A 15,000-nucleotide genomic window follows, 5' to 3' on the forward strand; every position below is an offset into this window, starting at 1 on the left:
TGATTGCCGCCCCTACCCGTGTTCAGCTGGAATCTCTTCATGGCAGCTTTGCCGAGGATGATCGGCAGCCACTCCCCGTAGTGGATGTTCTGGATGATGGCTCCTACAATCTTGCGGGCCGTCTGGAAGATCTCCTCAGGAGAGTCTCTTTGTCGGACCAGCTCCAGCCCGTCGACGATGTTGTTATGGACCCGCGCGAACAGGGTGTGGATGGCCATGAGGCCCGACTGCTCGTTCACGCGTTCGTCACCTGAAGAAGACACAGATACAATGAAACGGGGTTTTGAACAATTAGGGAGCATGTGCAGCCCGCTTTCGTGGTGGTGGGCTTTTCGTCGATAGCAGAGCGAGAAGTTGGTCTTAATTATGACTACATGGGCAGACCATTACAGTAAGTGGCTTCTCTGAGTTTGCACTGCCTTTGTTCGAACAACTTTTCGGCAGAGTTTGTGAATGGATCAGTTCGAATACGTACTAGGAATGGCAGATATATGACTAGAAACACGCTCAAAGTACACATAGAAGACTAAAGCAAATAATGGATGTAATTATAAAACAAAAAATGACTTGTAAACTTGCAAAAATAGTCACCGAAAATCTTCAAAATCCTTTCGTCTGAATGGCGATATCTACGACGAAATTTTAGCCTTTCGGTGACCTAGAAAAACCGGAAATGGAGACGCGCATGAGCTAAAAATAACCGGGGAATCCCGACAAAAATCCGACGAAAGTAGGCCTGCACACCCTCCCTATCCGAACTCACCCCCCTCGAACAACACAACCTTCACCGAACCAAGACCCGAGCCCTGAACAACTCAAAGTCAGCCAACAGACTGTTAAACTCCACTTCAATGACGGGCCTTGACTTGACTTGATCTGGGACTACAGACGCCTGACTCAAGCACTGAACAAGGCGACCTAAAAGGGCGTCAAACAATAGGTTGTTGATTAAACTGCACTTCAGCTGCCTACGGAAATACAGAAGCCTGACTCCATCACTGAACAAGTCGACCTAAAAGGGCGTCAGACATATAGGTCTTTAAACTGCACTTCAAGCTACCTACGGAATGACAAGAAGCCAGACTCTCACCGGCCAGAAAGCAGTGTTCCCCAGGCCTGTGGATGCAGTTCTCCTCCTCGTTGTCCGGCAGAAGGTCGACGCCCGGAGTCATCCTCAGCCTGGCCTGGAGCTGTCCGTTGAAGCTGGACCTCAGCCTGTCCTGCAGTTCCTGGCTGCTGCCGTACACAGTGGAGGCGTCTATGAAGGACGTGAGCGCGTTGACCTGCTCTCTGGGGGCTGAGGGAGGATAGAAAAAGTGAGGGGTTGGAGAGAGGCGTGGTGGTAGGTGGGTGGGGGCAGGGGTGAGTGGGAGAAGGGTAAGTCAAACAGCCCACTTCTCTGTCTTTGTAAAGGGTTTCATGAGCGACCCTTGCAGGTCTATGTCTAGCGTTAAGAACTAAGTTTTGCGTGGAGTTTGGATCGTTCTCAACGCTGAGCAAACTCAAATTTAAGAAAACGTAGCCTTAAGCAAAGAGCGTTAAGAACGTTCCCAAGTCTATGGCATGAGCGTGGAGTAAGGATCGTTCTGAATAAACGCTGAGCAAACTGAGCGCTTCTCATATCGCTCCCGCAAACCCAACCCTTGACCTTACACTTGAAAAGAGATCACTCTCTTTCACTTCGTCAAATGTCTGCACTCAGCTCTTTTTTCCAGTCTGGTCTTAAAACTTTACCTCCCTTCAAAATAGCCCCCCTCACCAATCCCCTCTCTCTCTTCCCGATGCTTAGATTTTCTTATATATATATATATATATATATATATATATATGTGTGTGTGTGTGTGTGTGTGTGTGTGTGTGTGTGTGTCTGTGTCTGTGTGTGTGTCTGTGTGTGTGTGTGGGTGTGTGATAGTTAGCCGTGTCCGACTATGACCATCAGAACAGCAGAGGAGGCAGCTGCTGTTCCGACTATTTGGGCTATAATTTGATTATAGTGGAGAGTGTCTTGCCCAAGTACATCCCCACTCTCTCGGCCGAGAGGGTTTTAGGACAGTCGGCGTTGGGGTTGGTTCCCAAAGGCCAATTTGCCCACAAAGCTGCAGCACTAAGAGCCAATGCAATTGTGCCTCCTAGTTTGAGAGTCATAGTCCTTCACAAAAGACTAAGCTGTAAATGGTTTCCCATTGACTGGAGAAACCATCGATAATGCAGCTCTCACTTTTCTGTTGGCCCATATGTAAACTTATGTCAATCTAATGGCTGCAGAAAGTTTCAGTTTGCAGAAAACAAATCAACAGTGATGAACGTTGCTAACTTTGTGCACAACGCTCCAGACATGAGGAAGCAGAACACAAGTTTTCCATTCTTTCTGTACAAGCATTGTTCACTCCATTTGTAAAGGCTCTCAAGACCTATACAGTTAAACCATCTTGAATCTCTCTTCCCACTATACAGTTTCTTTACGAACTTTATACTTTCATGTCTTTCCAATTTCATCTTTCATCTCTCCGAATGAGAGCTGTGTATGCGTGTGAATGACTGACTGGTGTGTGAGTGCTTTGATTTTTCTATGCAGAACTTTCAGCACTATATAAATACCTAATTACTGGTACTGTTATTTGTCTCGTGATGAGCTCTTTATCCCTTCCAGCCTGAATCAAGCCACGGGACTTACATCTAACCACAAACCACGTGCTTTCTGTCCCTAGTCCATCTCCTCCGCCCCTCCCCCCTGCTCCCCCCCCCCCCTCCGATCCCCCCACCCACCTCATAATCACACCCTCCAACTTTCATATACATCATAATCACCACCTCTTTATTTAAGATTTTTGATTATTATTACTATCATCATTATCATTATTGTCATCATCATGGAAGGTGTTATTAATTGTTACCCCCAAGTATTATTTAGTATAATTTTTCGAATTCCAGGGTTTCACCCAGTCCCCAGCACTCCAAGCTCAGGTCCTGAATGACATACCCAGTTTCCTCCCGTGAGGATTCCGTGCCGCCACAGACCTGGCAAACTCCATACAGCCTCCTCGGAAACGCGTATCTTCGGCATCCAGAAGAATAGGAAAACACTCCCTAAAAAAAATTCAAAAAAAAAAAAAAAAGATGAAGAACAAAAAAGAAAAAAAAGAAAAGATGATGACAACAACAACAACAAAGATGAAGACGACGACGACAACAACAACAACAACAACAAAAGCAACAAGAACATTAAGACGACGACGAAGAAGAAGAAGAATGACACATGGAAAAAGAAGAAGAACAAGAACAAGGAGGAGGAGGAGAAGAAGAAGAAGAGGAGGAGGAGGAGGAGGAGAAGAAGAAGAAGAATGGCACATGGAAGGATCGCTACTGATTATCATTGTCAGGTCAGGTGTTGTCAAGTTCTGATGATTGTTGATGTTCAATGACCTTTGATCAAAGTAGTTAAAAAGTTGATTGCATTGCATGGAAATTTCTAATCGCTAATAGTCATTCAAACATTCCTCAAGAGCCGTCTTACGTATGACTTTCGGAACGAATTCACACCAACAGCATTATTTGTTTAGATTACACCCCATGGAATGAAATAAAAAGAACTCGGCGGCAACTGTTTTATGAATAAAATAAAGATGAAATCTCAAAACAAACATTGGCATGAAAGAATCATATATATGAAAAGAAAGAAAACTGAAATACCACTGTCATTAAGAAAAAAGCGTAAGCATTAAGAAAGAATAAAAGTCGCTATGTGTACGTTCAAATGAATAACTGGGTCATAATGACAAAATGACTCCTCTCTCTCTCTCTCTCTCTCTCTCTCTCTCTCTATATATATATATATATATATATATATATATATATATATATATATATATACATATACAGTCATGCGTATTTCATTTTATTCAAACCTGTCCAATGCAAAGGGAAGCACTTCTCCATTTTCCCCACAGCAGTGAATGGTCTCATCCTCCTCTGAAAGAAGAAGAAAGATAAAATATCACTTTACAGATAGATAGATAGATAGATAGATAGATAGGGCCTATTCACATATATTTTCTTCTTCCGCGTTCGTGGGCTGCAACCCCCACATTCACTCGTATGTAGGCGCTGCACGAGTGGGCTTTTACGTGTATGACCGTTTTTACCCCGCCATGTAGGCAGCCATTCTCCACTTTCGGGGGTGTGCATGCTGGGTATGTTCTTGTTTCCATAACCCACCGAACGCTGACATGGGTTACAGGATCTTTAACGTGCGTATTTGATCTGCTTGCGTATACACATGAAGGGGGTTCAGGCACTAGCAGATCTGTACATATGTTGACCTGGGAAATAGTAAAAAATCTCCACCAGGCGCCGACACCGTGATTCGAACCCAGGACACTCACACTGAAAGTCTCTCTCTCTCTCTCTCTCTCTATATATATATATACACACACACACACACACACACACACACACACACACACACACACACACACACACACACACACACACATACATACTGGGAATATCTTTCCGTCCAGGCCAAACGAAAAAAAAGTGCTTCTTTTGACACATTGGGTAAATTTCCCAGTTTATCATCCAAGAAATTATGGGACCTGCTTTGACGGTACTGAAACGATATTACCAATAGTAGCTACATAGATGTTTGACACATTTTATTTTGAAGTTTAATGAAGTTGATTTTGATATAGTTCAGTAACTGCACAAATATGGCCGGCATCTTAATTCTCAGCTCCACAAAATCGTCTGCAGTGACGCGCGTTGATTCAGTCTGTGACAATCAGAGAGCTGCTCTTTCCGTTTATGAAATTACCAACACATGTCTATAGGTGGACGAAAACAGACGTTATCAATGCAGTTCAGTACATCAATATGCCTACAGTTCCTTTACTGCCGACTAGCTGAGTGATGTTTTCGCCTGCAAAACCGTTTAGTTTCAAAATGGCAAATGAAAAGTACATGTATAGCATATCCATGAACGTCTCTATTGCCAGAAATGTTCACAGAGTAGAACTATTCAACATTTTCTGCGCAAAATTTTATGCTTGTCACATCAATTTGAACAATTCGTGTGATTTTCGCAGACAAAAAAGTCTATAGATAAAAAAAAAAGAAGAAAACAACATAAAAAAAACAACAATAAAAAATATGTATATATGAACGCAAAAAAAAAAAAGAGGGCCGGGGGGGGGGGGGGGGGTAGAGAAAGAAGGAAAAAAAGGTCAATCGTCCTTGAAAATGGACTGTAGACAGAAAATGTGGATATTTCTTTTATTGTGTTATTGCAGTCTTTTATGTGTTTCTTGTTTAAAACAATAAACTTTAAATAATAATAATAATAATAATAATAATAATAATAAATAATAAAAAAAGGAAAGACAGACGAGAAAATGACGTCATAGTTCACCTGACGTAATAGGAGATCCTGTGATGTCATGGTCGAGGAACTGTCCCCATTGCATCAGCAGCACGGTGAAGCCCTGAACGACGGAATTGTTGGGGTGTATGGTACGACTCACCAGTGTCGCGGAAGGCAGGTCCTGGCCCGTGGAGTCACGGGTCCGTGGCTCGTCCAGACCTGCCCCACCACAACAACAATCATTAGTCATTCGGACGAGACGATAAACCGAGGTCCCGTGTGCGGCATGCACTTAGCGCACGTAAAAGAACCCACGGCAACAAAAGGGTTGTTCCTGGCAAAATTCTGTAGAAAAATCCACTTCGATAGGAAAATAACAAATAAAAAAATGCACGCAGGAAAAAATACAAAAAAAATGGGTGGCGCTGTAGTGTAGCGACGCGCTCTCCCTGGGGAGAGCAGCCCGAATTTCACACAGAGAAATCTGTTGTGATAAAAAGAAATACAAAATACAAAATCAATTAATCAATCAATCTAGAATCAACTAATTTTCCATTTGTCGAGAAGACCATAACAAGTTCTATAGGACATGCATATGCACCCACACATTAAAAAAAATGTACATCAATGGCAATCAAAACAAAACAGAACAGAAAAGTGAACTTAAAAGAAACAAAAACAATTAAAAATCTGGAATGCGTCCAACAGAATTGAAATCAAACACGTCTTTCTTGCCCAAGTTTACTAGGGTCAATGGGAAAACTATGAAGTGTAGTGAATAGGCATACATTAAAAACAAAAACAAACAAAAAAACCAACTTACCAACACTGCAAGGATCTCTCAGCCCTGGTCGACTCAGTGATGTATGAAAAGAGGGGTACAGTACAGTTTCCCCAAACCTAAATGGATCCCAAGACTACTCACAACTTTGATGTGCTTGGAGAAGGAGAAGGGGCGAGAAAGGGGGGGGGGCGGTGGGGGGGGGGGGGGTTCTTAGGCCCAAATGACCCACTGAGACGACAATGCTGGTGGAAGCTACTGGTTTAGTTAAGGCCTGATTTCCTTATTTTGATCTTAGCCTTCGGAGAAAAAAAAAGAAAAAAAGAATAGATAAAACATGAGTTCACTGAAACTGGATGGCTTCCTTTAAACGAAAGTCCATGCTGGATGTGTCAAGTGGGGAAGGGGTTGGGGAGGGGGAGACTAAAGAACAGTCCCTTCTTCACTCTGTTTATCACTCCATCTTCCTGTCCACGAGTGGTTACCTTAAAAGTTCTCAGATTGCCGGCGCTGGAACTGCGGCAGACAAACCTGGTTGTGGCTGTGTGTTTTGGTCTTGTGGTGAGCGGCACGGGGGGTAATGCTATTGGATTAGCGCGGATGATGGAACAGCCACAAGAACAAAACAAAACAAAACAAGAGAAATAAGACCTTCAAATCCCATTTGTGATACACATTCAAAAATATTCAAAAACTGATCTGCGGAGATCCGTATTCGACAGGCATAGTCACACTCGGAAATTACGACATATTCTATTCAATTTCTCTTTTATGTTCATAATAGTAATTCAGTAAATACAGCGCCTGTGCTTTCTTCGGCGCCTCAAAAAGTTCGGAATTAAAAAATAAATCATGGTTGATTTCTACCGAGCAGTCATTGAAAGTGTGCTAACCTTTGCTATTACTGTTTGGTATGGAAACATTTCCAAGGCAGAAGTTGCAGCCCTTAACAGAATCGTAAAAACTGCCACCAAGATTACCGGGGCTGATCTACATTCTCCAGAAGACATATATTATAAGCGGCTACCCAAAAAAGCAAAATCAATCAGCCAGGACGAATCACATCCAGCTTTGGGGATTTTCGAGATGCTCCCCTCTGGTCGACGGTTCAGAAGTATATGGACGAAAACCAGTCGCTTCCCCAATAGCTTTTCCCCCAAATCAGTCAATGCCCTGTCTCTTGAACAAATCCAGTGTGATAAATAGAATTGTGCAACCAACAACCATCTACCTGAATATCTAGTCATCAGCCCCATCCACATGTAATATGCAGCTCCTGTTCAAATGTGTATGCGTGTGTGTGTGTGTGTGTGTGTGTGTGTGTGTGTGTGTGTGCAGTGCGTGCATGCCTGAGTATGCACAAGTTTTTATATTGATATGCACTTGTATGTATCTTATTTCTACTGTATCTGTGTTTGTGTATGATTTTCGATTTATGTTCGTATCTTGTTATGTACTATCCCTCCAATATTCCTTGTGACCCTGGTACACTTGCTAATAAAGACATATTCAATTCAGTATCCACTTAAAAATATTCATAATGCAGTAACGACGTTTATTGATATAGTTAGTGCTACTGTATGTGTTCTGTCCTGAATTTGTATTTCTTTTCTTTCAATTGCGAACGAGAAAAACAATGTCATGCCGTCTTATAACCAAACATGGCCTACGTTCCGGCAACTGAGAAGCGGGATTATGGATTTTTTGGATCGGGATCGAGCTTCAACGAAATAAACCGTTTATAATCCGGAAATATTATTTCGAAAGACTTACAACCTATTACTGGTATGACTGTGAAGATTTTTTTTCTACTATGTTTAATCAAAATTTTGGTATTGGCAGACAAAGTATTTCCAGAGAAAATGAATTTGTTAAAGTTTGCAACCAGAAACCGGGTTGTGACATGGACTCACTTTGTCCACACAAGTGAGTCAAAAATCGTACCTTTGAAATCACCGTAGGCGGGGGGGAGGAGACGTTTGACGGGCTGGTTGGCAGCGCCATAGTTGAGTACATGGTTGCACGTGCCGTCTGCTGTTCGGTAAGGTCCGTTGGGGAACGTTCTGCACATCTGGAAAAAGAAAACGTTCATGGCACAGTCAGACACACACGTGCGCGCACATGAAAATTGACTCGCGCATGCACTCACTCATGCACGCAAACACACACACACACACACAGGAACACATTCCGTGTGGTGTCTCACCGAGTTTGACCCCTGCACCAGGTGAAGCGGGTTGATGTTGATCGACCCTGTTGATGCAGCATCAGCAAGTTCCGGTAATGTGCAGAACACATTTTCATGTGTGGAGTAGCATTTCTCCTCTGAAACAGGAAACCAGGGAAGATGCTGAAGGACACGGTGATGAATGTGTCCGTAAGAATTAAACTCAGTGCTCCGTTTATTCTTACTTGGTCTACATCTAATGCCGAACTGTGAATTGTGATGAAAGGAAGAATATTGAAAAAAAAAAATGTTATGAACCAACCTCCTGCAATCATTTTCGGTGCTTCTACATCTCGGACTTTTATTTTGAGAATTGTGAAGTTAACTTCTGCTGCTGTATTAGAATAGTAGGGAACAGAAGGTGGTGTAATGAATGTCACTGGTCATCAGCTCCGTTTCCAAGTCTTTTCAGCATGCTCAACAAAAGGACTCGCACTACAGGGAACACGTATGTCCAGATATCTGACTTAACGATAAAAACTAGCATCAGCTTCCTCAAAATTATTCTTTCCTTCAGTTTTCCAGCATGTGATGTTAGCGCAGTTGGCATGTAGCTGTTCTTGTTTGTTTTGCATTTTCCTTGTTATGAACAGGTATTACAATATATTTCCATTGTGCTGGCATTGAACCATCATTCCTGCAATTCTGATTAAGTTTGGCATGCAGAGTCACTCTTTAAACTGAACTTTGTTGGCTTTTCATGTCGTCTCTATAAACATATCAAAGATTTTCTAAGTAAAAGAAGTATACAGGTATGAGTCGGGAATACGTGCTCAAAACCTACGACCCTTCACATGGGTTCTGTTATTGCCCCTGTTCTATTTGATAATTATATTGTTGAACGATTTACACCAACACTTGTCAAAAGACGTATTCTTAGTGTAAAACCCAGAAGAAATATGTATGTGGATGAATGTAACTATGAAACCAAATACATCAAAATGAGTTTTAAACTATAATGACAAAATGTATCAAAGAGAAAGAAATAAATAAACTAAATGCATGATTATGTTGTCGATAGTGGTGTTACATTATCAGCAGAAGAAACAACACATTTTGCGTTTTAACAATGGTTCTGATCCAGAAGAATTACCAGTGTTTAGAATTTAAAACGAGACAATTCAGTACAAAGATATGGTAAATTATTTTAGGGTCAATGCTTACTTCAAAATTAATTTGGAATGCCCATATTGAATATGTGATAACAAAAGCAAGAAAATGTTTGAATCTACTACTACTACTACTACACACCTACACACACGCGCGCGCGCACACACACACACACACACACAAGTTTCACCAACAAACTTACCAGCAGAACTCAGTTCCAGCCAAGCGAGCCTTGACACAGCGATTAGAACCAACAGTGTAGTGCTCGTGTGGACTCCCATGTCGTTTTTTGTTTTTGTTTTTTGTTTGTTTTTCTCGTCTGACTTTCAAAAGAAACTCAGCCCACCGTCCTCTCTGGTAACCCAGCAAGGGCTAAGAAGAGACCAATATGAAAATAATCTCAGAGGCAATGTGTTATATATATATATATATATATATATATATATATATATATATATATATATATGCGCGCGCGCGTGTGTGTGTGTGTAATAAAAAATAAAAATTAAAAAAAAAGCAATATGAAATTGATTGTCCAAGAGACAAAGAAAGATTTCGATGTCAGAAGCTCTGTTATAACATTTACTAATAACTAATCGCTAAAACGACCGACAAAGGTTACATATAACTAGTTGCGCAAACGACTGAGAAAGGCTGACAATGTTACAATCTTAGAGACAATGTTATAAACAAAACTATATAAAAATGAATAATTTCTTCTTCTTTTTTTAATCCTAACCCAAACTTATTGCTCAAGAGCGTGGAAAAACGAGTCCGCTTAAGATTTAACTTTAACCAGACCTACGGATCGTGTAACTATTTTGCTGTTTATCTGTGACCGCAAAGTGCAAAACAAAACAGCCGAGTAAGCCAAGGGAACGCACCTGTGCACTGGTTGCATCCGACTCGGAAAAGTTTCAACTTTTTATACTGCATTCGTATCCTTGTTCCGGGCCCTATCATTATGATAATTATTATCTGACATTGTGAGTTTATGCAGGGAACAATACGAGGGGGATTGGAGGGAAAAGGGTGTGGGGAGGGGGGGGGGTTGAGGGGGGGGGGGATATGGAGGTTAGTGATTTTCATGACAAAGGGTCATGCAGGTAATGTGTGTCGGTGGGGACTGCTCAAAATACGCAGGGGGTAGGGACTGGGAGATAGGGGATGAGGTAAGAGGGAGGGTGATGGGAAGACGGGTTTAGGATGGGTGTGGGCGGGGGTAGGGGGTGGGTGGGGGTGGGTATGATGACATGGGTGGAGGGAGAGGGGAAGACAGAGGTAGACAAACAGACAGAACAAAAGAGGGACAGAGACAGAGAGACACAGAACGACAGAGAACGAGAAAGAGTGGGAGGGGGGGCGGGGGGGAGAGAAAGAAAGAGAGAGAGAGAGAGGAGGGGGAGAGAGAAACCTGGGAAGAAAAGGATGGTGAAACAAGATAGAGAGGTAGAGAAAAACAGACAAAATGAGACACGCCAATATAGACAGACAGACAGACCAACAGACAAACAAGTGATGAGAGAGAGTTGGGGGGTGGGGGAGGAGAGAAAAAAAATTAGGGGGTGGGGGGGGGGAGAGGTGATGAAACAAAATAGAGAATGAGAGAAAGACAAACAAAAAGAAACACGCCAATAGAGACAGACAGACAGACAGACAAGCAAACAATATGAGAGAGAGAGAGAGAGAGAAGGGGGGGTGGGCATAGAGAGAGGCGGGAAATGAAACGAAACGAAACGAAATTATAACACAGTAAATGGGAACAAGTACAGTCTGCTTGTCGACATCCGAGCCCACAGGCGAAACATGAAAGAAGAAAATATGTGTGTGTGTGTGTGTGTGTGTGTGGGTGGGTGGGTGTGTGTGTGTGTGGGTGTGTGTGATGGAGCATTACAATAACGATGACGAATTTCAAATCTCTTCAGTGTCTCTTCACATCCACACTTCAGGGCAAAGAGGACAAGAGGCAAAGCCTTTGCAGCTCACGGGTGATTTCTGTTTGATTTACACCAAAACGAAAGATCCCGGAACTCACCATCAGATACGAGTGTTTAGCAAACTGGAATTTGCTTGCTGGAAATAGAACGGTTCTATGTTAAGGAGCACACATCGATTGTGTTCGAGCTCGTATTTTCCGAAGAAGGAGAAGAAGAAGAGGAAGAAGACTAAACCCACGTGGACGAATGTAGACAGTGTAAGACCTACACCACAAAAAAATAAACTTTCTATGCCTAGAGTCATATCATAAAATGTGACGTTTTACACGAGTGAGATCCGTTTTCGGATAATTTTTCCCATTGTACATTTAGATTAGCCAAGTGTGTCGATAAGTCAGATGAAAGTGCTAAGTATTGTGAATAAGAAATTAAAATGTTACAGTAACCTGACTGTGGAAATATTTAAAGATGTTGGTGCCCTGACCGGAAGTGTATGGTTATTATTATTAGAATGTGTGGAAAGAACTGATTTTTTTCCACTATTTTCAAGCCAGACTTGGTGTCAAGAGACTAAGTATTTCTAGAGAAAATGAGTATGTAAAAGTTTTCCACTCACACACACACACACACACACACACACACATATATTGGGAATATCTTTCCGTCCAGGCCAAACGAAAAAAAAAAGTGCTTCTTTTGACACATTGGTAAATTTCCCAGTTTATCATCCTAGAAATCAAAGGACCTGCTTTGACGGTATTGAAACGGTATTACCAATAGTAGCAACATAGATGTTTGACCCAGTTTCTTTTGAGGGTTAATGAAGTTGATTTTGATATAGTTCAGTAACTGCACAAATATTGCCGCCATCTTAATTCTCAGCCCCACAAAATCGTCTGCAAGGACGCGCGTTGATTCAGTCTGTGACAATCAGAGAGCTGCTCTTTCCGTTTATGAAATTACCAACACATGTCTAAAGGTGGACGAAAACAGACGTTATCAATGCAGTTCAGTACACACAATATGCGATATAATCAATATGCACACACACACACACACACACACACACACACACAAACGCGCGCGAGACATGGTCTCCACTATTGTAACCTGGTTATTTTGAGCTGGGACAAACAGCAACACAAACTTTTTTTTTGTTATCTGTGGTCATTTATTCTGAAATAACATAAGTCGATCGTCATTTTTTTCCGGTTGTTATGAGCTGAAAAAAAAATCCAAACAACAAACTCTTTTTTGTTATGATTGTTAATTCTGAAATATCAACATTAAATCGGTGACCAGATAGATTTAACAGACACACAATTCACCTCGACAATAGCAATAATAATATTATTATCACATTAATTTCTTTTTCTTAACCGGCTGCCTCAAAAATGGGGCTGAAAGGGAAAGGGGGTGCTGCAAATAGTAAAGAAAGAAATGGAAAGAAAGAGAGGGAGGGGTGGATGCGGAGAAAGTATGATAATGTATTCATTTATCGCCCATTACCAGCCACCCTTACAACAACAACAACAACACTATATATATATATATGAATACAGGGGATACCTCATCTCTCCTACCCTCTTTCTCTTTTCTCTCTCTCTTTCTCGCAAAGCGGATATGCCCTCCCCCTCCCTCCTCTTGCCCCTACCCCACACCTCCCTTCCGCTATCCTTAATCCATTAAATTTTTCTCCCTCTTTTCTACCCTCCTCCTGAACCCCACCATCCTCCCCCCCAACCCCAAACCCTCCCCTCCCCTCACCACCCCCTTCCCTCTTCCATTCCCTCTCCTCACCGTTTTTATTTCCCCGCCTTCATTCTTAACGACACTACGTCTGAAACAGGAACATGTCTGTCTTCTCTTGATATCGAGTAACGTGATATCGTAATACGCGGTGTGTATCATTGTGATAGCGCACAGGTACATTTAAATCAACCCTTATTCCAAACATGAATTTTAAGTAAACACTTTTTGTGCTCGTCTTTTTATTTTTTTTCTAAATGACTATGCATATATTGCTGTTTTGTTCAGTTCAGGGCCATAACTTAAATTTTACAGGCCTTCATTAATGAAATCAGAGACAGACAAACAGACAGACAGACATACAGACAGACAGGGACGGAGAAGAGAGAGAGAGAGAGAAAGAGAGAGAGAGAGAGCAAAACAAGAACTGTACCAGTATTTATCGTTTGTTTAGTATTATCTCATTAGAAAGGGTATATAATTTGTGTGCGTTGTGTTCGTACGCAAGTTACTGGCAAGATATTTACTTCTCGTTACTTTAATCAAGACCAATACCTAACACAGGACATCATTTTTTGTGCTTCATGCCAGAACCAGCACAAAGGGAAGTAATTTCCGTCGGCCCCAAAATTCAACTGGTCATCTGTCAGCTGTGAACGTTCAACTTCACCTTGGTCAGGTGTTCATCTCACTCATATCACTCTTCGACAGTGTGATACATGTCATCGGTCAGTCACTCCCTGTCAGTTATAATCTGATCGACGTTTGGTGCTGATTGTGCTTATTCTAATATATATATATATATATATATATATATATATATATATATATATATATATATATATATATATATATATATATATATATATATAATAAAACAAAATAACAAATTAAAAATATTTTAAAGACACTAAAGAAAAAATGTATGTATATATATATATATATATATATATATATATATATATATATATATATATATATATATATATATATATTCTTAATATTTTTTATTTGTTATTTTCAAAACTATGTTTAAAAGTGATATTGCCGTTTGAAAGCATGTATGCGCAAATCAATGTCAGTCTCTGACTCATCGTTCATACCGAGGGTTCACAAATAGTTAATTAAATGAACTCGCAGGTTTTCTTCCGGGGAGTGGGGGTGGGGGCATGGGGGGCATAGGAAAATGATGCTGATTTCAGATCGGCAGTGTCTGCAGCCAGTGTAATGGGCACTGGTCATTCTCGCACGTGCACCACCCTCCTTTTCTTTAACTTATTTAGCAATGAATCACCACCGCACGGAGCTATATTTTATAGGCCACTGAATAATCGTCGATTTTTTTGAGTCTAAAACGTCGATTTTTCTACCTCATTTTTCAAGCTGTTCATAGTGCACTAGTACATGAGGCAGCCTGTTCAGTGAGAGGTTTAGTGGCAGACCAAATACAGGCTGCTAAATTTACGTAATCTCTCGATCTTTTATAAATATTAATGGCAACATACCCATGCAGACAGCACAGCAAAATGGTTCCTACACGGGTCCGTCAAGGTTAGCCAAATAATGGGCCCGAGTCAGGCTAAAACAGGTAGGCCCCATTAAGATTCGTAACGGGGTTTTTCCAAGTTGGATCAACATGGGTTTCTGCTGTGATCCCAGTGGGCGATACCATGTCTGTGGTGGGCAGCCCATCAAAAACCCAACTCAGAATGGGGTTACCACATGAAAACCATCTGGGGTCTGGTGGTATTTTGATGGGCTGTCCCATGTCCCTGTGGTATCCCTGTGGTATTTTGGTGGGTTGTCCCATGTCCCCAGTGTTATTTCGTAGGGTTGT

The 15,000-nt window shown here is 41.5% G+C and overlaps 1 protein-coding gene across 1 annotated transcript in view; it reads right to left on the reverse strand.

Annotated features, from left to right (window-relative positions):
• The window catches only part of LOC143285086 (chorion peroxidase-like), an 18,406-nt gene extending 8,557 nt beyond the window's left edge, over positions 1 to 9,849 (reverse strand). Inside the window, exons 1-8 of the mRNA XM_076592296.1 lie at positions 9,680 to 9,849; positions 8,347 to 8,465; positions 8,085 to 8,211; positions 5,408 to 5,578; positions 3,906 to 3,969; positions 2,981 to 3,087; positions 1,091 to 1,297; positions 1 to 250 (exon numbers count right to left, since the gene is read on the reverse strand). The exon at positions 1 to 250 is cut by the window's left edge and continues 111 nt beyond it. Coding sequence (XP_076448411.1) covers positions 1 to 250; positions 1,091 to 1,297; positions 2,981 to 3,087; positions 3,906 to 3,969; positions 5,408 to 5,578; positions 8,085 to 8,211; positions 8,347 to 8,465; positions 9,680 to 9,758 — 1,124 coding nt within the window. The 5' untranslated portion in view covers positions 9,759 to 9,849. The remainder of the gene's footprint in view (positions 251 to 1,090; positions 1,298 to 2,980; positions 3,088 to 3,905; positions 3,970 to 5,407; positions 5,579 to 8,084; positions 8,212 to 8,346; positions 8,466 to 9,679) is intronic.
• Positions 9,850 to 15,000: the final 5,151 nt, after the last annotated feature.

The sequence above is a fragment of the Babylonia areolata genome, chromosome 8 (genome assembly GCF_041734735.1).
Source record: "Babylonia areolata isolate BAREFJ2019XMU chromosome 8, ASM4173473v1, whole genome shotgun sequence".
In the NCBI taxonomy this organism is placed as follows: Eukaryota; Metazoa; Mollusca; class Gastropoda; order Neogastropoda; family Buccinidae; genus Babylonia; species Babylonia areolata.